Here is a 25,629-nt window from a genome sequence, read left to right as displayed (position 1 = left end):
GCCTGCTCATCTGATTGTGAACACAAATGATTTATTGCCCCTGTGAATGACAAGGAGTCTTGGAAAGTGCTGTGCTTCTTTACGTCATTTTCTGGCTTGGAGTCATACATTTATTCGCTTGAATTACAAAAGATGTGAGATTTCAACTGTTTTATTTTCTGTTAAAAATCACCTGACTTTAAACAAGATGAAGAAGCAGCTATGATGTGGTGAATTCTTCCAACAGATACAAAGCAATGGAGCCCAACTGATCTACTTCTATAAATGCAATATTGATATGACAATCGCTTTAAATAGCTATGCCCCTTATTCAACAAAGCACTTAGAGGTGTGCTTAAATCTATCAATAGTCAACAAATCATATGAGAATAAACCTAAAAGTAACTCCTGTGATTAAATCTCACTAAGTAAACAGGATTTGAGCAAAATGCTTACTGTTGAATGCTTTGCTGAATGGGGGTGGATTTCGTTAAATGTCACCTCTTCATTATTAGACTGGCATTTTATAAGCTAGCAACAACTTTTTTTTAAAGTTCTCTTATAAAATACCAGTTCAGTGTGGGAAGCATTAGAGTACAGCTCCCATTGAAAATCTCCAAACACACTGAATTCGGACCACATTTACTTTGCTCTCTTTGGAAAATTATTTTCTTTCTTCTGCAGAAGAGAAGTTTGAGGCTTTCTAGAAAAAAGGAAATAGTTTTTTTAAAGCTTCATTTTCTGTTTGATTGAATTTCACATTGTAGTTGACTGTAGCCTGTTTTTGCACAGCAAATAATACAAAAATTGTTAGAGTAACTTTTTCCTGTTTGGGAGCAGGGGGCAACACAGATGTAAACTTCTGTTTTGTTCATGTTTTGTTTTCTTTACTTCTCTTTCCAGTAATGTTGAATGTATAAAACTCTTGCAAAGCAGTGGAGCAGATTTTAATAAGAAGGACAAATGTGGGAGGTAGGTAAATTATGAAGCTCATTTAAAAAAGAAAAAAGAAAGAATCAGGCAAAGACCAGAGCAAAGACCACCTCTGTCTGGAAATCATATGTTCTATGAAAAATGACAGTAGAATAAAGTAGGAGTTTGGCCTTCCCTGCAGAACTCTTGCTGCTGCAGTTATATGCCAGACAGACAGGTGCAGACTTCATTAAAGACATAAAAGTCATCCCACCCTCTTGAGTTTTCCGTTTTAAAAATATCACAGGTTTATTTTTTTTTCTTATTGCCTAAATTCTTGTGCTTGTGTGCCCAAGACAGCACCTGGGTTATGATGGGAGGATTGCTGCTATTTGACGTGCTTCCAGAAGCTTTTTTTCCCCATATGAAGTGTTGCTATGAGTGTTGCTATGCCAGCTAAATAAGATGCTGTGAGGGACACCGGGCTTTGCTCTGCCTCCCAACTGGAAGAAAGTAGCATGTACGCAGAGCAACAGCAGAGGCTGTCACTGGGAACAGGTTGTTTGCGAGACAGACTGAGGATCTGTATCCTATTAGGCTTCGTAGGAGCACCAAAACTTCCTCCTAACACAATATTTTGTTAAATTAGCATAACTTTGCATTTCATCACAGGAACATAAGGCACTGATATTGACTGCTGGAAATCTGTAGGAATGCAGCAGTTAAGATTTGTTGTTATCCTCGGTGGTGCATATTGGAATATGAGGTAGCAAATTGTCACTTGTGTTCCAGGACACCTTTGCACTATGCAGCTGCAAATTGTCATTTCCACTGTATTGAGACACTGGTGACAACAGGAGCCAATATTAATGAAACAGATGACTGGGGACGCACCCCTTTGCACTATGCTGCTGCTTCTGACATGGACCGAAAGTAAGAAAGCCTCTTTGTATTCCTTGTTTAAAGTGTTTTGCTAAATCAGTGTCGTTCTATTCTCTTCATGATGCTGTGTCATTTGAGCCAAAAAAATGATCCCGCTAGCAAAGGAATTTCTCTCGGATGTATGCATAACTCCACACTGAGTTGCTCTGACTATAAGCCAAATCCCCAGATGATGTGGCATTCCAGCTCTACGGTTTACCTTTGATGTAATGCACAGTTTTGCAGCCACCCTGTCCTACTGAACTATGTTCACAACATTTTGTCTTATGTTTTCCTCTGTGTGGTTTCCCCACAAGAGTAAGCTCAGAGAATTTTCTCCATCTGCTTTGCAAGTCCATCAGAAGGGATGGAGCGAGAGACAGCAGGAAAGGTTTTCCCAGTTGGACTGCTGTGACAAACATCTGGCCATTCTGACAGACTTTCTGGAAAAGATGGGATAGATCTACCCATCAGTCTCTCTCCACTGTCAGAGCTGATAAAAATGCTCACCCTGTCCAAAAAGGTTGCTTTTTAGAGACTTTAAAAAGAGAGAGGCCTGGGGAATATCCTTTGGCAGAATGCAGTGCTGTTCTTGTGAGAAAGGGGGGAAAACAGCTGCAAAACTAAGAAATCCCGTGGTTAGTGACTGCAATTTCTAGTTCCCAGATAGTTGCATATTTTGGCAATCTCTTCCTTATACTGTATAAAACAGGCTCAATTATCCTGTTAGTTCTCTCTTAAAACTGTTAGCGACCTGTATTTATTTTAGGTCATCCCATGCTTCTCTGTCTCATTCCTTTAGACACTAAGGAACGATTTTCTTGGTTTCTCATATAGTGTGGTCTGGTAAAAATACATCTGGCTCATTCCCAGCAGAATACCACCTCAAAGCCACTGCAGGAAAACTTCAGCTTAACTTTATGGTAGAGGTTTAGATGCCATACCAGAGCCTGGGTAGCTTCTTCATCATTTGCTGTGATAATACTGATATAAAAAAATGTCTTCCCTATCACCCTCAAACCTGAACAGTGCTGGGAAGAAGGCAGCAGGATCTTCAAAGGTCTGTGCTTGGCATTACAATCAGAGTAGGCTTGTAGGAAGGCTTTCACCACTGGCTGTTTCTAATTCTGTCTTGCCAGGGTGAGTTGTTACTCAAGGTGTTGAGACCTGATTCTGTGTGTGTTTTTCAGCTTTTGGCTCTTCGTAGGTGAAGTTCCTGCATTTAAACAAGCTCTTGGTTAACTTATGGATGTATCTACTTCCATCATTTATTTAAAAAAAAAAAAAAAAAAAAAAGATTACTTTAGTCACATCCTGAACATTGGCAGGAATATGTTGCCTTTAGTTGCCCTCATAGTCCAAACCTAAATTGATTCTGATGTGGTGATGCTGTCTTCTCATTAAATTTTCCAGTTTGAGATGTTCTGGAAGAAGCCTTGTTACATAGATGAAATGCTATTTGCAGTCCGTGATTTTATAGGTCAGCATATCTTTTTTCCTGCTGAATGGCAAAAATCTCCCAAGGTCAAGCAATCTCAGTCCAAAGAATATTCATAATTGTTTAACTTTGGATGTGGGCAGTTAATGAGCAGGGAGAAGTCTTGGTGCAGCAAGATTGCCCTACTGTTACAGCTATTTTGGTAATTGTTGTTGCTTATGGTCTTCAGAAAGTACCCTTTCCTGCAATGGAAATCACAACAGCATGTTCATTAAATAGATGATTGCAGTTTCTGAGTATGTACTGTTTCTCCAGATCATCGCTTATTCTGTTCAGGGAATCTTATTTTGGGATCTCACTGATTTGTAGTTAACTGAAAGCAGATGCAGGTAAGACTTCAGCATAGTTACATGAGTACTGTCTATGAGCTTACAATGTTAATATTCAGGGGAGTTATTTTACTAATAATGAAGTTTTCTCTGAGTCAGCAGACATCAGACAGACCCTGGGTTTGTAGAACAATCCATTATTGCTAGCACCCACAGGAAGAATGTCAGATCTTGATATTACAAATGGGAAATTGCATATTAAAGAAAGAATGTACTGTTCTGCATTGTGCAGAATCCAGTCTGGAACTTGCATGTTATATTGGGATTGAAATTAGCAAACTGTCCTTCTACAAACCTTTCAAGCTGCTAATCCATGGTGATAGCAGTTTGTAAATGTATTCTGTGTTAGCCTTGGTGGCCAAGAAGGATCATAATCACAAATTCATGGTTGTAAAATCACAAATCATAGTCTTCTGTCTGCTGTCCATCCAGCTGGGAAGCAGAGGTGCCAAAAATGATCCGGGTGTGCAGGCATATGAAGACATGTTGAGCTCTTTGAAGAATCTAAAGAATCTGACCGAGAGATCCCCACAGTGTTGCCAAGATATTTCACAGAAAGTGAGGAGAGTCAGCAACACAGCTAATGCAGATTATAGACCAATTTAGTATCAGTGATTACAGTTTCTCTAAATCCTAAATGCTGGAGAAGAACTGGCAGGTTACTGTAGGAAGAAGCAAGCTGTGGTAATCCTGAGTTCCCCTCTGCAAAGGAAACAAAATGCACAACATTGCTGTGGGAGAAACTGAAGGATTCTAGAAAGTGATGATCAAACTGTTTCTGATAGAAACCAGAATTTTCTGAGGTTTTTTTTCTGGCATTGACTTGCTGAACAATAAACTACCATGTTGTAGTTGTCTCCATAGCTTGCAAAACTTATTAGCTGCAGACCCATGCAGTACACTCATTTAACTTTTATAATTCTTATTGTTGGCTGGAGGAGGTCAGCTCCTTAAAGAGGAGACTGGGGATGGGTGGCAGACTGCATCAAAATCACTGGTATGATATTTTGAAAATAAGTTGCATTTTTCTGTCCTCTATGCTAAGAAGAAAGAATATTTTAGGTAACTCCCATGAAAATGCCGAAGAACTTGAAAGAGCCAGTGAGATGAAGGAAAAAGAAGCTGCATTGTAAGTTTGGTGCCAATAAAGCAGCGCTAGACCCCGTTTCTGGAGAATGCCACTGCTTTGGGATGCAGTTTACACTCTGCTTTTGCTCATTCATTGCTCTGCTGAACACAATGCTTGGCTTTAATGAGGGCTCACCTAAAGAAAAAAAGCTCTACGCGCTTCTCTGTGCACATATTCCCTAATATTTCTGTTTCCATGCTTGTTGCTGTTTCTTAATTGAAAATGTACTGCTTCAGTAATTTAATAATTCTTTAGTATCATGCACTACTTATTTTAATGCTTTACACTGATTACGTATGTTGCAAAAAGAAGAAGCCAATGGCTTCCTCAGTGTATTTACTGGGATTGACATTTTCATCTAGCTGCTTAATGATTTTTTGTTTTAAAAATCCCCTTTTTCATATGACAGCCTTACATTCACTACAAATTACAAGCTATGGAAGAAAGTACTAATAGCAAAATGATGATTTCTTGATGGTATAAGAAAAAGTGGCAGGAACTATAAAGAGCATAAGGGATCCTTTGAAAAACACACGATTTTTAAAAAAAAAGCCAACAAAGAAGAAAATATATTTATGTACGTACATGCCAGGAAATTAACTCAGTTAAGTCTTTATTTTTCAGCTTGCCATAGTGCATGTTTGGAGGCCAGTGGTTTGATTTATGAGTTTTTACGTACAGTAGTAGCAAATCTAGGCTGTTCACATCACGGTACAGAGTTGTGTAGTTTTCTTTCAGGCTTTGTAATAGAAAATCATTCTGTAATCTAGAGTAGCCACAAAGGCTGGGTTGAAGATTGTTTTTTATGAAGATCTTCAAAGATGAGTGGGGATTTTCTGTTTTAAAAAATGGTGAATGTGGGGAGCTGTTGGTGAAAAGAGGGAAACTTGTAAGTGATTTGAGGTGCTGCTAGAAATACAGAATTAACTGTTAGTTTTCAATGTCACTCCTAGTTGCAGTGAGGGACGAGTCTGTTAAATATTGTGAGCTCTCATCTAAACAGGTGAATTGTCCACAGGTGTCTAGAGTTCCTTCTACAGAATGATGCCAATCCATCCATCCAAGACAAAGAGGGGTACAACACTGTGCATTATGCTGCTGCATATGGGCACCGGCAGTGTTTGGAACTGGTGAGTGCTCAGACAGTTTAGAAATCTCTTATCTGCTGATATTGCTGATTATATGCTAGTATTATGAACTCCCCTGGTGGTTACTATTTGAGTTCTTTGCATATTCACAAATCTGTGAAAACCCGCAACATGGTGCAGTAAACTCAAATATATGTAACCAGATTTATCTTAAAAACATGTTAATCTTGATAATCCTGTCCTTGTTCAACAAGCTGGTGCTTAAATGTTGTCTTTGAGTGGAGTTTATGTGTGCTCAAATTATTTTTAATTGTGATCAGAATATTCCCAGTGCATGTGCTAGTCGTAAGGGATAGTTCCCAGTGCATGATGGTGTATGTGCCTTCTGCAGCTGGCACATTGACTGAGAGAGTAAATAGCTTTTGGCAGCTGCATACCTGCAGTGCCTTGCCCCTGGTGAAACAATAGCAGCATTGTTAAAGTTACCATAATCAAGATTAACCTTGTATGCAATGTAACTGGGGTTTTTTTGTTGGTTTTTAATACCCTGGACCTGAATGATTAGAAATTGCATCTTGTAAGAAGCCAAAAATTTCTTGCCAAAACTTGGATTTGGGAGGTGTATAGTATGGATTTCAAGAAGTCTGTGACTTGTAAAAATAAGTGTCATGAAGATGGCTGTTAACTGAACTGCTTGATATACAGGGTTATCCAAAATTATTGTGTCACGTATGTCACAAATAGGCTTCAATTGCTTTTTAAAAAAAAAAGCTCTAATTAGAAAATTGTATAGATATTCATGCTTTAGTAAGAACACTGTGTGCTGTTTAGTGTTTCATGTTGTTTGGTTCTTTCTTTCTTTGTTGAAGAGTAAAAGTACTTAATTATTGAAAAGGAGCTCTGCACAGCACATGCTGCTTTCAAACCACATTTACCAGCGCTGTCAGTTCCTGCCACCACAGGAGAAATACTGCAGCTGGCCTACACCAGGGTCACAACAGCTAGGAAACCTTGACCTGTAATTACGCCGGGGCAGCCCTGGGTCAGAATCTCAGGTGGGATGTTAAGCCTTCTTAGCTCCCACCTGCAAGCATCTATATTTAGGACACTTAAAATGTCACTGCTTCTTTGTTGCTTGTGGCAGCAAGTTTGACCTTTCCTTGTTTAGAGCCTTTTCCTAGAGTTGATCTCTCGTGACTCTGCCCATGGGGATGGAGGGGTCCTCTGCTGAGCCTGCTGCCCATTTGGAACAAAAGCAAATGTTCTTGGTATTTGTAGGGTGTATATATAGAGTAGCCTCCTCTGTGCTGTGTACAAGCCTGTGCTTGTATGGCCACAGCAATGTGTATTGCAACCTTACCCGTTGTCTTATCACCGGATTCTTGCATGACTTGCGTGAGCAGAGGTCTCTGGAACAGCACCTTCACGGGGGAATTCTCTTTCAGCCTTCGTAACACAGTTCCTGTGTGCTGCAAGGCGTGGAGCGGGCATGGAGCAAGGTCCCCTCTTTTCCTTTGCTTGTTGCTGTGCATGTTTTCTGGCAATGTATCAGTTGCAGACAATGACCTGCTATCGAGCCCCAGTGTTGCTTAGGCTTGCCAGACAAAAGGAAGAGCTGGAAATGCAGTGCATATCAGAGGTGTTGGGTTTTTTTTAATATTGGAGGGTGAAATGCAAACTGGGGGCTAGGGGCAGCTGTGCAGCAAGTGTTCTGTATTTGGACAGAAAAATTCAATGTTTTTCCATGTCAGTCTTCCCATGTTTGTGACTATAGCTGCCGTATAGAAACCGAAGGTCAAGTATCATTTGCAGAGTTATAGTCATACAGCTGTTCTGTGTACACCAGTGAAAGAAAACTGCTATGAATTTTAGCCTTTTGTATGCAAAGGGCCACTATTATGTACTAGGGTGTCTACCTGAAAGTTTTGAGGGACCAGGATTTTGCCATTGGTGTTCAGAGGTTGACAGGCATCTCATTTTCTCTCTGGAATACAAAAGCTAAATCAACCAGAAAGCATTGAGCTCGATCAACAGTAGGACCAGGACTCGTCGTCTTTGCACCCACTGTCAGAAGAAGGTGATTCTGTTCTGTTCATGTGAGCAGTTCTCCCATAGCTCTAGTGAGTTACTGAGTCCTGAGTTTAATAACTTTATATTTGATAACAGTGACTAACTGATACGGGCACCACCTTTACACTGATTTTTTTTGCATTGCTTAGATTCAGGATGGCAAAAGTGTCAGGACCAAAGTCTTGAGTAGCTGAAAGGTAATTGTGCTGTGGGCATGAAATGAAAATAATCCTCGGGCCTAGGTTTATTCACTTATTCCAACATGAGACTCCCAGGTGTTAAGACAATTGTCAGTTCTTGTGCTTCATCTGATAAAGTAGTGTCATCTATAGACATCACCATCTTGTAATGCAATCAAATTGGTTTTGACAGAGTTATGATTACCTATGTCTATTTGAAGGCTGTGTGTAAAAGCTGCAATAAGAACTCCTCTGGCGCAGATGGAAAGGAGCCTCACTGTCTTGTGAGGCTGACTGGTGGCTTGGTCACAGTTTGTTGTGCTCTCTGTGGTGGCCCTATGACAAGGACTTCATCATGAACCATGATCTTTATTTCTGGTAGCTATTAACCACAGTACATTGACTGCTCTAGTTATTTGTAGTAGAATGAAGCATCCGCTAAGGTTTAATTGCTTCTAGGCATGACTTTCCTCTAGAGGCCCCTTCTTTTCCACATAGCAGAGAGAACAGTAAGTCATCAAATGCCATCTTAGTCCTCGAGCCTTCTGTTTATCAGTTTTGAAAACTAAACCAACTGAGATCCAAAAAATTGTCAATGCTATTTGCTTCATTTCTCTCTCCTGAGCTGCACCGGGCTCTCCTCAGTAATGGTGGAGGCAGCTGCCGATTCCAGTTAACGCTGCAGGTTGACTCGGTGGGTTAGTGTGTAGAGGAGGTGTGCGAGGACAGCTGGTTATGTCTGAGGAGTACTTGGCTGGTTTTGTTGCTGTATCTTGGAAATGCATTTTTCTTATTGTTTTTCTTGTCTTCAGTGCTAATGAAAAGGAAAATAAGATTCACGACATTTTTAGTTGCTCTTACTCAAGGAACAGTGGGAGCCCAGAAGCCCTAATTCCAATGTAAATATGTCTCTAGATAGGCAGGGAGATTTTTTATTTTGGTTTCACACATGCAATAATGGAGATAAATCGATGTCTTTCTTAAAAGTGCTAACTTTGAACCAGTAATTTGTATCGCAGGAACTCTCACATACGGAATACTCCTTCTAAAATATTTCCAGTCCCTTCCGTCCTGAAGAATAGATTTTCAGGCAGGATTATTGAAATAACAACATTGTTTTTCAGTGCCAAATTAACTCTTATTTTACTGTTTTATCACTTGGGTAAATATTTTTGGTTTATTATTGATAGCTCATAGATGAAAATATCTAGGAATTATCTTCCCTAGAACAAGACAGTTCTTTATGGGCATAAAACTGTTAGAGGAAAAAGTACATCTAAAATATGAAGCTTTAATTCCGTTCAAAACTAGGGCAAAGTGGGTGCAACAATGAGCTTGAGTTTATGAGTAATGGTTACTAGTATTTCTCTACAGGCACAATACCGAACTTCAGCAAAACATTAGGGAATTATTTCAGTGTCCCAGAATATGTCAAGTTTATAAAAGACCTTGTAAGATTAATTTTTTCTTCCCCTCTCCCCCCTGTTTTTTATAACAGGTATCTGAAATAGCTTATTTCTAAATAAATGGTCACTTAAAAAAAAAAAAAGTCTGAAGAAGTTGCAGTATCCAGTGGAGTTTCCTTTGCTGAGGGACCTGATCTGTGCTTTAAGCACCATAGCTTCTCAGTATTACAAAATAGTTACACGTTTGAGTACAGTTTAAGAAAGGCTGGTTTATCTACAAAAATATATTTTCATTTTTTGACTTCTGTGTTTACTGTGAGCCCAATACCTTGGCTGGAATTTAGCTAAATGTCTTTGTGGGGAGAGGAGACCTATTAGGAGAAATAAGGATTAAGAGTGAAAAGGTCATATCCTTTGACCCAAACAAATAAAATTCGTGTTTGTGTGCTCAACCACAGAGCTCAATGACAGAAGCTTTTTTCCTGGAGGACCTTTAGGTTGTCTGGGATATTAGTGGGGTAGTTGCCCTGCAATGAATGACGTGATGCTGCTAAAAAGGGAAGAGTGGAAGCAGATTCTTGAATTCTTTCTCCATCTGTAAGGAGCCATTCATAAAGGCTGAATAGTGGGCATGTGTGCTCGCAAGCAACTGAAACTCCCATCTGCTTTCCTACTTCTAAAAATAACCTCACGTTTGTTTAGATTGGGACTGACTTCTTTGGTGTTCGGTGATCAGGGATATTGGTCACGATCACTAGCTGGTATTTTAGAGCTGATCACATCACCAAACTACTTTGAAAAAAAGAAAAGTATGGTGTTTTTTTTCCACTGAAATGATCTCTTATCACAAAATCCTTATTGGTAAAAATAGCTTTCTGTGCAGTGTTAGGGCAAACAATTAAATGCCTGTCTCCTCTAGTGAAATCTCTTCTCTGACTGTAAGAATTGATGGTTATTTTTCCTTTTAATCTGCTCTTCTCTTATTCCATCAGCAAACGAAATTCAGTCTTTGCCTAATAGAAATTGAATCGGCACAGGGGCTAATCCATTTGAGGATTGGAGGAGAGCATGGTTTAACCGAAAACCGTGTCCAAAAGAAAAGGCAAATCTCAGTTAGCCTGCCTGCCTGAAGCAAGCTGTGTGTGTCAGGGAGAAGGGGCAGAGGGAGATTTCCCACTAGCAGAAGGCCATCTTGGCTGTGCCATGAAAGGAGAGGCTGGGTTTGAAGAGAAAGAAATCACCTTTTATTAGACCTGCTGTTACCACTGGAAAATAGTCAAGCCATGCCTTCAAACACGTGGTTCCTTAACCCATGGAGAAATTGAAATCACAGCCCCTGTAATGCTTTGATGTGGCTGCTACTAATTATATATGTCTCTAATCAACAAGAATTTGTTCCTTCATCCATCTGAGAGCAGGACACTGGTAATTAGTGACAAATGAATCACAAGTGTTGTTGGGATAGGTGTTAAAAAGGCAAAGCCTCTTGCCACTTGGGGATCTGGCTCAGATGCTTGTCCAGCAGCAGCCCCTGGGCCACCTCCTGGCCTGAATCTCTTCATTCAGGGGATACGTTCTGGGTTTTCTCCTTCGGAATGTCTGTCCATCTCCGTGACCAACGCCCTCTTTCTTAAAGGGAGCGTTTTGTTGGAAACCAATGGTGATAGTGTTGCATGTGGTGAATGACTTCGTACCTATGTCTATGCGAGCTTTTCCCCCGTGGAAGCTCCTTTATTAGTGGAGGAAGCTCAAAGTCATTAACCCGAGTGGCTCTAAAAAGGAAGAGAACTTAGGAACTTAATGCTTGAAAATAACTTTAATAAACCTTATTTGTCTGTCAGCCCTAGAATCACCCAAATAATGGTAGATTGATTCAATTACTTAACTTAGGATGTCAGCACTAGTGCAATAGGTACCCACTGGTTAAACGATCAATAGGAGCATATATATCCTAGATATGCCAGTGTATTTTGGCTTAAATTTTCTGTTTTGGAAACTAGATAATTTTTATCCTAAAAATGTTTTCTAGGAAGCTAATGCTGCTTGTGAACTCCATGAGTGCAGGAATTTACCATTTTCTTTGGCACCCTGCTAGCACTTTGGCTTGTAGGATAGGATTATTGCTTAGTGTCTCTGAGGTTTATTTTCTGTCTCTCTGACAGATTTTGTCTTTTTTTAGTTTATATTTTTATTTTCCTGGAGTGGAGAAGCAAGGCGCTTACATCTGCTGTCTTCTGTCAGAGAATAACAAGGCCGTTGCAGAACTGCAGGAGACGTTTTTCTTTCAGTTTGGAAAGAGGTCATGGACTTCTGCTGTTGCTTTAAATACCTGTCTGTGAGTGCGTATCTGTGTGTGTGGTGTTTAAATGTAAACGTGTGAAGAATATCTGACTCCCTCAAATCTATTGAATCCAATGAAAAGGGCATTTGATCGTGGCATATGGCATTGCATTAGACCATGTAGCTCAGAAAGAGCTGAGGGTGCTGGGATGTTGGGTGCGTAACCAGGCTTATTTATACAAGGCAAGATGTTTGCTTGCATGAGCAGACTTTCAAAAAGAAACCAGCACTGGTTTATTGGTATTTGTAAGCTTACAAAGCAATCTAACTTCATTAGGCAAAGTCTCCCACAGTATGTGTATTTTGTATCTGTATATCTGTATTTTGTCAATTGAGTAGATTGATCTTAAACATTCTCACTGAACGTTATTTTCCTCTTTCCCCTCCTCCCTTATGAAGTAATGCAACTGGTGTCTATTCACAGTGGCTGTCTGACAGTAGGCAGTAGTCCCATTGCTTCAGGAGTGTTTCATCCATAGGTGGGCAGTGCAGAGATGGGTGCACACAGGATCACGTCTTGCTCTATGATTCTGCTCATGCAGCGCTTGCAATGCAGTTTATTCTACAGGAAAAAAAAAACAAAACAAAACAAAAAACCAAGAAACACTTGCAGATGACCATTATGCTTGAATATTTATTTTTCTTTAATTATTCTAATTGACATTTTTAATTAGATTGGAAGCAAAACTCCATTGGATATAGTGAGTAAATGAAAAATGATTGCATGTCGTGTATTTTCATTTTTATTTAAACTTCTTATAGTATTTTGCAAATCCTTATATTCACTCTGATAAAGCCTGAAGAAGAAGAATCACAACTCTTAACTAGCATGCCGTGTCCTTCAAGCCACTGCATGTGTGCTGCTTTCATTTCCGTTGGATTTTCTTCTTGCTGTTGCTTTACAGGCTCAAGCTTTGCTAGGAAGTCTGTTGCTTTTCCTCAGTCAGTCTTAGGAGCTGTGAGTCAAGTGCATGTACCTGACTGGCATGACACTTTTCTGGATGTTAAAGTAACTTTGCATTTGGTAATGTGAAATGGAACCAACACTTGTCTGTTTTCTGGAAGTTTGTGGCCAGTTTCAAAGTGGTTCAGAGAAGAAATGTAAATTACGCGTCTTCAAGTGAGTCTGAATTTAAAAAGCACTGTGTGTATTTCACAGTAGAGGCACAAATGAGAGGAGAGTAGCAAAAATACCATTGAAATGCACATTTTTAAAATTGGCTGTCACTGTATTTCACCAGCACTCAAATTTTCTAGCTAAAGAGGAAATTTTTTAAGGATAATAATTTCTTTAAATAAAAGCCTTCCTATACCTTTTACATGAGTGTATGAAATTTTGCAAAACTTTCACTGGGTAAGAGGGTCCTTAAACCAAAGTATGAGGCTTTACAGAACCTCTGAGGTAGAATTTCTGGCCAGAAAGAAACATGATATATGTGATTCGAGTGTGAAAGTTCCAGGTTCAAGTCTCTGCCCTGACTGACAAAGAAATTGGACCTCTACATCCCAGGAAGTGACCAACGTATTATGCTGGCTGGTGCTGGGTAGGATCTCTCACTCTCGTTTGGAGCTGTCCTGCTTCGTATAAATACTCATTGGGTGAGAGTCTCCTGTACAGCCCACTGGGTATGGCACTCATATGGCTTAATATGAAATGATTTTGTATGAAGTGGAAGAGCTCCAACAGAAGATTAGTGTCCCACATAAGAACAGCCAGTGGCCTGGAGGTCTGCTTGAATGTTGAGATTTAGGTATGTTTAAAGACTTGAACGTTGTTCTCTTATATGCCAGGTAAGTGTCCTGTTTGCATGGTGGTGACTGTTCTGGTAGGGTATTGGATATTTAAACTTTGTACTGGAATAGCTGCATGGAACTACTAATAAATTCCTTCAGGCTCAGTCTACCAAAACTACTTCTTGCTTACGTTATTTTAACTTCACCCATAATCTACGCACATGAGTGAAATTGATGTAAACACTAATTAATCTCATTTTTAAAGCCTGATTTTAGGAAAACCTATCAGACACTGGATTAAGGATGTGTATTGGTTTTAATGTGATCAAATTAAAATAATTTGATCATTTGTATTTACAAATATGGAGAGAGCTTATAGGATTGCTTGTCCCTTCTGAGGATATGTTTGTACCACTTCACCTTTGAATTATTCAATCCAGAATAATTCTGAGATTTAAAAATGTGCTTCCCTGGTATAAAGTAGTACAGAGGTTAATTCTATTACTCTTTTGTATCTCATCTGAAACAACTGATGATAGTCTTCAATCTTGTGCTTGCTACTTGCTGGAAAAGCCTTTATTTAAAAGAAGCTGCTGCTGGTGTGTTTTCCCCCAGTAGAGACAATTATCTATTGCAATTTATCAGGAAAGATGAGATTCAAAGTGACATCTTAGCTGATATATTTTTATTCAGTTCTGAAAGTGGCATTAACAATCGTTACTAATTGCCACTTTTGAATGACCTTGTAAGTGATAAGCTACATTGCTATGTAATTATTGCAGAAGAGCAATGTTCAACTATTTCTTTTGTCTTAATTGCCTTTTGATCAGCTCTTCACGTGTGTGAGAATTTCTGAACGTTGTTTGCTTAATAACCTTTCAGAGTAAAGGCCATTTATAGTTTATACACATGTAATCTAATGTTTTGCCATTTTATGATTAGTCTTAATAGCACCAAACTGAAGAAGTTCATTAACAGTGCTGGAAGTATGCGTGTTGGAATGCAGAAGTTGCCTTACTCACTAAAATAGTAAAACTCTCAAAGAAGAGTCGCTTTAACTTCAGTGGCCATTAGGTCAAACCTTTGACATAACTACCAGTAGTGCACTTAAATGGCTGTGCCTAGAGGTGTGGGTGCATGATGGCTCGGACAGAATCACGCGTTCTGTTCTCTTTTAGGATTTCAGATAGCACCCATCGTTACAGTGTCTATAGTTTGAAGTTGCTTCTGACATCTTCCTTTTAAAAGTGTAGCTTAAGCCTTTTATGCATTATGAAAGTATTATCTCCTTTTCTGCCTAATGGTAATTTTAAATTACTGAGATGCTCCATGAAGCTTGCTTTTTTTTTTTTTTTTTTTAACCAGAGCTGAATTTTAGAATATATTACAGTCTATAAGGACAATCATAAGAACTACCCTGACTCATTAACTGGCACATCCAAGTTAAAAAAAAAAAAATGGAGGAGGGAAAACCCCCCATACCGTATCCTCCCATATAATCCTTTATTATAACTACAGAATAAAATCAAGCAGTAAAGCCTCTTATGTCTGTAAATACCCTTACCATACAAATAAAATAAAACTGTGAGAACTGTAAATGTTATTAATCTTCATACAGGGCTGGGGGAGAGAAGACAGTTTATAATAGCAGCCTTGTAGTGCCATTAGTTTGTAACAATAGAACTGAATAATTGACATGTTTTATCTTACTTTGTCTGCATCTCACTCCCAAAGCATTCAAGTTCCTGTTTCTGAGTGTGAAGGAGACTTTACAAAATAATTACATACAGTATTAAATAGTGCTGTTATGGGAAGTGAAGGGGTTGTGCTGGGAATTTCCAAGAGGCAGAAAGAGAAGTAAGGGTATCCTTACCTTTTAAAAGGTTGTAACCTATCCAGAGAGAACTGTGCCCAACAATTTCGCTTGCAGTGTCTCTGCACAATTCTGACATCCACTTAAAATCTGCGGACAATCAATATATAGAAATGTAATCAGCTAAAAGACGTAATTTCAATGGCACAAGAAATTAGATATGCTGGGACATTCTCCAGTCAGCCACCAGTACCCATGAACTGTCAGTAATTCATGCTTATTTGTCTGTCTTCAGTGAAATGGATTGCCCAGCTTCTAGCAGGCAGGTATGTATCGCAGCACAGCAGACACGCTTGGATTGCTCTGTGGGGTCTGTGGATTTAAGCTTCCATGGCTGTCAGGGCAAATGGTTTTGAGCGATAAATTCACCCTTTTTAAAAAGATGCAACTGTGGGTAGCTTCTTACAAGTATACTCTAAGATGGAAGCATTATGGAGCTAGAGCCCCCCAAGGACACACTATTGTATGTGTTCTTGTAACAAGTATATGTAATTGACTATAAATGCGTTCTTAGAACCATAGAAACACTGGTGAAACTGGAGAGTTCGCTTGGTAACTTGGACCTGGTACTTTTTGTCTCTTTGAGCATGATGTTTTTCCTTCAGATGACTTAGTTTTAATTGTTATAAAGCTGTGCTTGACAAGGCATACTAAAAAATTATTAGTGCTGTGTCTTTAATCTTCCTCTTCTTGCTCTCCTTTATAATTTCTCTTCTTGCACTGTCTGGCTATCTATCTGAGAGCTACCAGGTTTACCATCAAATTCTTGTTTACGCTTGACTTTATGATGGAGACATTCAGCCTTATGAGTAATAAGCTCATTAAGCCTAGTCTGCATCAGCCTAAGCTGCTTTAACTCTAAGCCATGGAGATGCCTTTTGTGAGGGGCTCTCCAATTCCACCATTTGTTCCTTTAGAGCCTTAATTTTGTCAATTTTCTGTGTGGTTTTTTTTCATCTACTCGGAGGGCAATTATCTACCTTGTCCCAGGAGACTTTTGGAGCCTTCTGACAGGTTAAGGAAAGTATTTCTATGTTAAGATTTTGATCCTGGAATTTCAATAGAAGATGATAAATGTAATTAAAAGTGATTAAATTAGTCTGCTGTGCTGGCCTTACAGACTCAGAGTAAAGGCCAGTATTAGGCAGGCAGAGGAACAGGCTTAGTGCTTGGGTTGGTTTGGTGGGATTTTTTCAGTTTGTTTACTCACTAGAGAAAATTGGTACATATTCATGTATTCAGAGCTGGCTACTGCTTCATCCTGTTTATAGCTATCTTATATAAGAGAAGGGCAGTATTTTAAACTGGAGGTGGCTCCACATGGTAAGACAAATGTGTTTCCTAACCCTGCCCCAAACCTACTGAAAAACTGGTGTGGGACTTGATTTTTTTTTTTTTTCCCCCCTTAGCTGCAGGGATGTGTTAAAATCTGTATTACCTGTTAATACATACGCCCACTTGCTTATGAGTCCTGTTTGCATCAACGCACATTTCTTTCCCAGCCCTGACATTTTACTAGGCACAAAATGTACAAATAAACAAAATTACTGCTTAATTTTCTAGCTTTTCCACAGGATTCAGATTAGTGTCCTTGTAATAAGAGATTTGTGACACCTTATGCATTATTAATACTAGCTTGTATTCCAGTTTGATTTTTGGATAAATTTGTCCTTGATGTAGGTCTACTAAAGAATAATTTGTTACACCAAAAGTTCAGGCATACATCAGAGTTTAGGATATGCCATCATCTTGCAGTGTAGGCAGGTAAATTCTGTGCCTACCATAGGCTTTCCAGTGGCCTCTTCCATGTTGTCATATCCTAGAATTGTCCAGATTGTCACAAAAACTTCCTTTCCTCTTTTTCTCTTGCAGTCTTTTAGTTAATTACTTACTTTGTCAAAAAAAATTCAAAAAACCTGTGTGAAAAATTGACTTGTAATCTTAGAAATATTACAAGTCAGTTGTAGTTACCTGTCATGCTCTTCTTTCCTTTTTACAATCTCCTATTACTGATTTTCTGTAAAAAGCTAATTTCTAGTCACAAAGGTATTGGGAGACTAATTCTTTGAGTAGTTATTAAGTAAAAGGCCATGCACATGAGAAGTGCTACTCAACAAATGTTGAATTCTCAATATTGTTGTCAATACTGTTTATGATTTTCTTTGCAGCCTCAATTGGATAAGTTGTCAGGGTTCACGTGCTATTGTGGAGTGGTGCTAATCCATAGTTCCTCCTTCTAGATGGACAGAAATGCCCTGTTTATTAAGCCTTAAAATGCTTTGGGATCCCTTGAAATGAAGAGGATCATACGAAAGTGCGATGCATGTTATTGGATGTCTGTAAGAGTTCAAGGATGTGTTGCGTTTTGGAATACTGTCATTATGGGAGCAGGTTCTACTTTGATAAATTATAAAAACGGCTGTGAATGATTCACAACTCAGTTATAATTATTCCCAATGCTAATTAGGTGTCAGAATTATCCGAAACACTGTCTCGGACATGGCTTGCATATGCATTACCTGTGTAATCATGAAACTGCGCTTTTTCCAATGTAAACTTACTGAGGGCTCTACTCCACAAATCCTTCCTTTTGAGGGCTCCTTTCTCACCCAAACAGGCCCTATGATTTCAGGGAAACTAATTAATCAGGGTAAGGATGTTCCTGACAACTTTTTAAACTAGTTTTATAATTTTACCCTGTGGGGAAAAACTTGAAAATACTTTACAGAAAAGGTTGTGAAGTATTTATTCCTCACAGTCCTGCAATACTCATTGCGGACATCTGAGGACAAAATATATCTTTGTCTGCTAATTTGTAGTCCATGAGAACTTATCCTGTCTCATGCAAAAATGTTTTAAGACTGGCTTTTTTTTTTCCCTCCCAGCTTCTGGAAAAAACCAACAATATGTTTGAGGAGTCTGATTCTGCAGCTACAAAAAGTCCTTTGCATTTAGCTGTAAGTATGAGACGTGTAAAATGTTTGTTTGTTATCTCCTAGAATAATTCCTTAATCTCTGTCTTTGAAGCGGGTTTAATCATAGACTTGTTTTGAAAAAGCTGGGAAGGCATGTAGGCCTAGATGTCACAAAACCAGGTTCTGGGCTGGAATCATTAATTCAGTTTTTGACAGTTGAAGCTCTTGGTTCTTATTGACTCTAACACTCAGGTAAGAAGACGACACAGACACTGAAGTGAAATTAAATGGGAAGTTGCAACTTTTATTTATAACTAGTTTATAAATTTGGGGCTGGAGCTTGAGCCTGTGGCTTTGGTCATGGAATCGGATACTCTGATGTTCTTATGGAGATGTGCAGAGTGCAAAAAACTGTCTGGTACACAGCAAGGTGTGGGAAAGCATGCTTAAACCCCAGCAGTGCTCTGGGAGCATGCCACGGAAACTGTGCTATCAAAAGGGGATCCAGCATACGTGGCCTCAGAGATCACAATAGCTCCCCTTTCCCAAGAGCTCAAGATTCATGATCCCTCTTCCCAGTTTTCTTGTGCAGAATCACAGAATAGTTGAGGTTGACATGGACCTCTGGAGATCAGCTAGTGCCACCTCTGTGCTAAAAGCGGAGTCAGCTAGAGCAGGTTTTCTCAGGGCCGTGCCCCATCACATTTTGAATATCTCCAAGCATGGAGAGTTCATAGGCTCCAGGCAATCTATTCCAATGTCTGACCTCCATCACAGTAAAAATGGGGGGTTTTTTGCATTAAATGGAATTTCCTGTGTTTAAATTTGGGCCCATTGCCTCTTGTCTTGTCACTGGGCACCCCTGAGAAGAGTCTGGCTCTGTCTTCTTTGCTCCCGCATCAGATGTTTATACACATTGGTAAGACCCTGCTGAGCATTTTCTTTTTGAGGCTGAACAGTCCCAGCTCTCAGCCTCTCCTCATACATCTTTCACAGACCGGCTCTTCACTGAATATCCAGCCTCACCATGAAGCTGCCCTGCTCTTGAAAGGGAAGGAACTTGCTTACTCGAAAATAGGGGCAAGTTTTAGTTCTGTAGCAATCGTATCTCTGTTTCCCAGCCAACCAGAACAGCTCTGACCTGATGTTTGAATTATCCACGCGTAATCTGAGGGAACAAGAGCCATAACAGTTGGGCTAAAAGACTGAGTTTGTCACTGAACTCTTCTCCCCATCTTTTTTTCTGCAATTTGAAGACTGCAGGAAGGAGAGTGTCACTCCCAAGCCCAAAGAGGAGTTACAACCTGCACTATCACCAACACAAAGTCCTGTGCTGGGAAGGCACTTGCCCTGCAGCTGGCCAGAAAGCAAACTCGTTTCCTCTCTGGTTCCTCTTGGGCAGAATCCTTGCAAGGACACTGCCAGTGGCTCTCCCTCTTGTATCTGTTGCTGGTTAACAGCAGTTCATTCACCTGAGACACCCCAAACCCACAGTTTAAAAATAAAAAAGCTTACATAAACCATCATGATTTCACAATTCAATTGCAGCTATCCAGGAGTGTCTCTGACATTTGTTTCAAACCCTCCCATGTATTGGGGTGCCTGTGGTCATCCTTCCCCAGGTCTAGCAGTGTCCACACGAATGTCTCCACACATGGATCGAGAAAGCCAGCAACCTACACCAAAACATGAAGTCCTGTCAAATGGCTGATACGGCACAGTGGCCAAGGCCTCTGCTTACAGACGTTTGACCCTAGAACAGACCTAGGATTTAGAAAGAAGGGGTGGACTAGCAGCCAACAAGATACTGACCTGCCATTTTCTGAGGCCATGGTGTGTGATTATGGTGATGGTTGAGCAAATGACTGCACAAGGCAAACCAACAGGAAGAAAAAGTCAACTTTATTATCCTTCAAGGAGAGGATGGGCTATACAGTCTGCATGGCACCTTCAAGATACCTGATACTGTGTTAAAGATCAGCTTGTTGCTAATTGTTTTCTAAGTAAAATTGTCATGAAGAAGAAAAGCTGACAACTGCGTCGGGGTATTTTCTGAGATATGGGTTCCCTGTGCCCTAATCTCCTTTTGCTTTTCTTTTTCTGCTTTTGCCTTTGCTTTCCTTAAGTAGTTGTCTTGGTCTAACACGGAAACAACTGTTTGTTCCCTGCACTGTCCTGTTCTTTTGAGCTTTTGACAATGGTCAATAGGAGCAAGCTGCTGCCACCACTACTTCAACTTGAAATTCAGTGGCTCTTTGGTTCTTTCATGTTTGCATTTCTCTTCTGTTTTCATTAATTGCTTCAACTCTTGTAATACTAATTATATGTTCATGTATAAATAAAAGGATGTTCTCTGCGAGTCTGATGGTAAGGAGAGGTGGGCAGTCCCTACAAAGCTGAATGAAATGTTTCCTGGTTCTGGGGCTATCCACTGGGTTTTTGGAATGTCACCTGTATTTGTGCTGTTGGCCCAAATGTGGCTGTAGGTCTGGAAGTGCATCTACTTGTCCACTGTAGTTCTACCAAATGATCCGACTGGCAGGAATACTCCATAAAACATCAGCTATAAACAACAGGTCAAGTTTGTGTTCGTATTTGCACAAAAATCTGCTCTGAGAATTGCTTTCATTTAGTTGGAGACCAGCAGATGTGTTGAATTTAGCACCCAGTTAGGTGATAATCCATGCGACCTCTGACCAGCATCACTAGTGAGTCTAGTTTTTGAAGCAAACATTTCCCTGAAAGATACTGTAGAATGTGAAAAATGAATTGTTGATTTGCCTGTGCTGAATTGGGAGATTATTGGCTGAAATTCCTCACCTTGGGTTGCATTAGAAGGTTAGAGCAAATCAACAATCATAATTTCTGTCCCTAAACACTAGGAATTTTTTAGTTCCTTGGCTACAGTGTAATCTGGGAAAATTCTTTCAAGTTGAAGAGAGTCATAAGGAATCAGGAAAACTATGTCATTTCTACTGTGTTTAGGAGACTGTGACAACAATGGATTCTATTCACGTTTTATATGAAAGTCTTTGAAAGACAAGAGTTGTGTTCTTTACATGACTCATTTCATATTTCTAGGCCTATAATGGTCATCATCAAGCCTTGGAGGTACTTCTCCAATCTCTGGTAGATTTGGATATTAAGGATGAGAAGGGACGCACTGCTTTGGACCTGGCTGCGTTTAAAGGACATGCAGAGTGTGTGGAAGCTCTCATCAGCCAGGGTGCTTCTGTCACTGTAAAAGACAATGTCACCAAAAGGACCCCCCTCCACGCCTCAGGTGAGTGTGATCTTACATTACGCTTGTGGTATAAATGCTACAACACAGAAGCAGTTGCCTTTACCTACCTACTATCCCTGTGCGCATTTCTTCTAAACGGAAGGAGATTTTGACTGGTACTGAGGACTGCTGCTTGTTTGCTGAGGTCCTACATTAACTCTTATCTTTCATTTCCTTGGTCTTTTTTCCTCTGTCCCAGTGCTTCATCTCCCTCACGCAGAATCCCATATTTTTCCACACCACTACTTCTCTGCCCTTACCCGCTTGCCTCTACTTTACCTTACCTCTCTGTTACCACCTACTCTTTAAGATGTGTGGTGTTTCCCTTACGACACCTTCTCTTAATGGTTCCTCGGCCAAAAAATCAGGGGAAGAAAGAACACTTGCCTCACTGCTTCTCCTAAGGAAGAAAGGTTGAAAATACAGGTAGGCTCTCATTGGTGATGAAATTATCCTGGTGGTCAAAACTTTCAACCTTTTTCAGGGGCAACACTACAGAAATTCACCCCCTTTCAGACATTAGCCTCCTCCTGAACTAGCTTGTGAACTTGCTGTTGGGGGGAGTCTGCTCCGTTCCTCGTGTGTTGAGTGTTAATTATGCAATGTGCATAATTAACTGGAAAATGTAGAATTTGCCATTTATTTAAAGGTTATTATTTAATAAGTACCTGTCAGATAAATACGCAGGGGTGCCAAAGGGAACGTTGCTCCTCTGGCTGTTCATTGAGGGGCTCAGCACAGCATAGCAGTGACCTCTAGTGGGAAGTAAAATTAATACTTCATTGGGTAACATTTTCAGGGCCAGACTTCATTGTCTTTCTGTTTATCTTTTAATTTTGCTTAGATTAAAATGCATATACATCTTCTAATACCAGTTTGTCCTCTGTGCGTGACCATAGAAGTGTAACCTGGAAGCATAAGGTTAAATAGACTATTATCAATTTTATGTGCAGTACTGAAGAAAATGTGCATAATAGATCTTCACAGCATACTAAAAAATGCTTTCTGCCTTCTTAAATTTTGCATCAGAACTGAGTACATTACTCCCCACAATAAACTAATGATATAGAGATGTGCTACTAGAGCTTACATATCAGAAGTTTGAGACCAGAATTCAGTGAGAGGGGGTTTTAGTTGTTTTTGATAAAAACGCAAAACAGTAAATCCAGCTGATCCTCACCCTGTTAAAGCTGTTGATTTAATTAATTTAAATCGAGATCAGTGCCGCCACAAAACTGGCGCTGTGTTGGTCAAGAGCTCTCCTATAGTCACTTCAAATATAGCTTGGGGTCTGATGATGAACAAGGTATGACTTTATCTGGTACATCATCACTATAGCAATGATTTTGCATTTATTTAGAAATTTGGTTATAGTGACATAGGTTTCTTGTTGTCACAGCTGAATTGTAAGGGTTCTGCAGTACTGAGGAAAGTAAATGGTAACAAAGCCGTATTTTTGTTAGCAACTCTGACTTAAAATATAGATTTGTTGAATAGAAGGTGTTATTTTAATATGCACATTTCTTACCTTCATACAAATTCTAATTGTGGGTTTTTTCCCCTAGTTTAATTTATTTTTTAATTGCCCCTGTAGCTGTAGTATGAGTGCCTTCCATGTAAAACCAGTAGGAAGATTCATTGTAGACTTTTCCAGTCTGTGATTTTTTTAACATAAAAAAAATTTAAATTTTAAAAGATTAAAAAAAATCTTCCAGGGATACAAGCAAAATGTTCGCTAAATCTGCAGTGAAACAAAATAAGTTAGGTGCGTATTTAAAAAATGGGGGAGCAAGAAGCAAGAAAACCCTATCCACAGGAATGAGACACTTAAAGAAAACATGTACCTTAAGAAGGGAAAATACTGCATAGACAGGTTGAATATTTGAACTCTTAATAAAGGAAATTTATCACTGTCATGAATTTGGAGGCTTTAAAATGGGAGATAAGTGCACTTCAGGTAAATATCCATTATGACAACATTTCGACCAAGAGCTATGCAGAGTTCTGTGGAAATTAGCTCCGGAATAGAGCTTCTATCTGCAACTATTATGAAAAGCCGCTTGCAATCTGATGATTTTTATTATGCTGTTTCATAACAGTACAGTTTGTTTAGGGGTGTTGTAGCAAAGAACGATGCCACCCACCGGAAACTCTGCATGGTGCCACTGCAGTATCCAGAATTTTTTATTTGAGATAAATTGGCATATTTTGAGAAATCAAACAGAATTCTTGCTGAATTAATCCTTTGAGCGACAGCACACATTTGCACAGACAAAGTCAATACTTGCATGTGTTTCCTGTGCACTGGAAAGAAAGAAGAAGGCATGTGTGCCCATCCCCTTAAACGTGTTTGCCTTCATTCCTTCTAATTGCACAAGCACAACTGCAGAACACAACAGTTAAGGAGACCTGAAGTGGTGGATTGGATTACAGGATTCCACAGAGCTCCGTTCAGGAGTAACTTCAGTAGAGAAATCACCTAATGAAGTATTTATTTTTTCTATCTGTCCCCCTCAGGGAATAGACTTCCTCTGACCTCATAATACAGAGAATTTCCATTTCCTTAGCTTAAATTGTGTGTTCCCTGTATAATTTTCTTACCACCAGCCTTTCCTCTGGCTAGCTTGGGGAATCCATTGCAAACATTGCCCTAGTGTTAGTCTTGTAGCTCTGTTGGCAAAACTAATGTTCCCTGCAGGGTCTGTAATGCTTAGCAATCGCTGGGTCAGCTCCTAAGAGTTTCTGGGAGTATCCGTTCTAAAAGTCATTTACCAAAATCCTTTTCAGACATTGGTGTGAACAAGTTAACGATTTCTTTTCCTCCTGCTGGGAGAAAGAACAGATTCCCCCCCCCCCCCAAGCCAGTGACTCATCAGCCCCGCAGAACTGTTTACATGTTATGTATATGGCGTTAGTGGTAAATAACTAAAAATGTCTTTTATTTTTCTGGGTAGAGCAACTAAGATTATTTTTGGATGAGTGATTTAAATGTGATGATGTCCGCCCATTTCTCTGCCAGAATGATGTGACATAGGTGGTGTCCAAGGGTTTTGCCTCAGCCCACAGGGTGTAGGCAGTGTGAATGCATGACTTGCTGTAATAAGAACACAATCTATATCTACTGAGTACAGGAATTATTGTTTTTCAAAGAAGAAAATACTGTTCTGTTCATCCCATGAGTTGTATAAAGCTGAAGCCTTTAAGCCAGCTGACACACGGACAGGTTTCCCAGTGTCAGGCCCTGCAAAATGTAGTAGCTCAGAGCTGATTTCCAACAGCAATGGGTTACATTTTAAAAAACAAACCCCATTTTTGAGAAGTAGCCGTGGCTTCCAATAATGTTAAACTAGAAAAGCTGGAAAAACCCAAAAGGAATTTTAGTCTCTGGTGTTATGTGCTGTTATGAATATGATATTTGTATCATTGGACACTCTTTGCAGGTGCTTCTTTTTTCGTAGCAGCACTGAAGAACTTGCTCGTACAGCGCACACAAAATTAACGAGCTTTGCGACGTACTTCCTACTGTGTTCCATATCTGATCACGGAAAGCCCTGTCTGCCTGCTTGGTCTGAGGGATTTTGAAATGCTTTCTGGTTTAGCAGAAATCTTCTCAGTGAAAATCACGATTTCTGTTTTACTGATTTGGGATTTTTGTATGTAAGAGAACTAATCCTCGTCTTACTGTCAGGGTCAGGGGAAAACCAGCTCACCATTTCATCAGCACAAGTTAAATGAAAATTGTGGGAATATTAATTTCTTATACTGTGGAATATTTTCCTTGTTTATAAGGAAAATTCTTATCCATAAGCATTCCAATGGAAAAGTATCTGAAGTTAAACATATTCATTAAACATACTTTTTTTTCCTTATAGTCATTAATGGCCATACACCTTGTTTACGGTTGTTGCTAGAAGTTGCAGACAACCCTGACGTGACAGACGCCAAAGGACAGTAAGTTTTCTTTGTGATGGTT

General features: G+C 39.6%; 1 protein-coding gene across 13 annotated transcripts in view; it reads left to right on the top strand.

The window, feature by feature from the left end:
- ANKRD44 (ankyrin repeat domain 44) overlaps window positions 1-25,629 on the top strand; it is a 153,248-nt gene that overhangs the window by 110,697 nt on the left and 16,922 nt on the right. For 8 of the 13 annotated variants that reach the window (XR_012777127.1, XM_075511978.1, XM_075511981.1 and 5 more), the window contains 8 exons: window positions 883-951; window positions 1,684-1,824; window positions 4,685-4,768; window positions 5,787-5,898; window positions 12,526-12,552; window positions 18,344-18,415; window positions 21,455-21,656; window positions 25,529-25,607. Coding sequence is in view for 12 of the 13 variants with exons in the window: in XM_075511978.1 (XP_075368093.1) it covers window positions 883-951; window positions 1,684-1,824; window positions 4,685-4,768; window positions 5,787-5,898; window positions 12,526-12,552; window positions 18,344-18,415; window positions 21,455-21,656; window positions 25,529-25,607 (786 nt within the window). In the remaining variant the exon portion in view is untranslated. The remainder of the gene's footprint in view (window positions 1-882; window positions 952-1,683; window positions 1,825-4,684; window positions 4,769-5,786; window positions 5,899-12,525; window positions 12,553-18,343; window positions 18,416-21,454; window positions 21,657-25,528; window positions 25,608-25,629) is intronic. The other 5 variants (XM_075511983.1, XM_075511979.1, XM_075511974.1 and 2 more) reach the window with 3 other exon arrangements.

Source organism: Mycteria americana, chromosome 9, assembly GCF_035582795.1.
Source record: "Mycteria americana isolate JAX WOST 10 ecotype Jacksonville Zoo and Gardens chromosome 9, USCA_MyAme_1.0, whole genome shotgun sequence".
NCBI classification, from domain to species: Eukaryota; Metazoa; Chordata; class Aves; order Ciconiiformes; family Ciconiidae; genus Mycteria; species Mycteria americana.
This window is presented reverse-complemented; position numbering and strand designations above follow the sequence as displayed.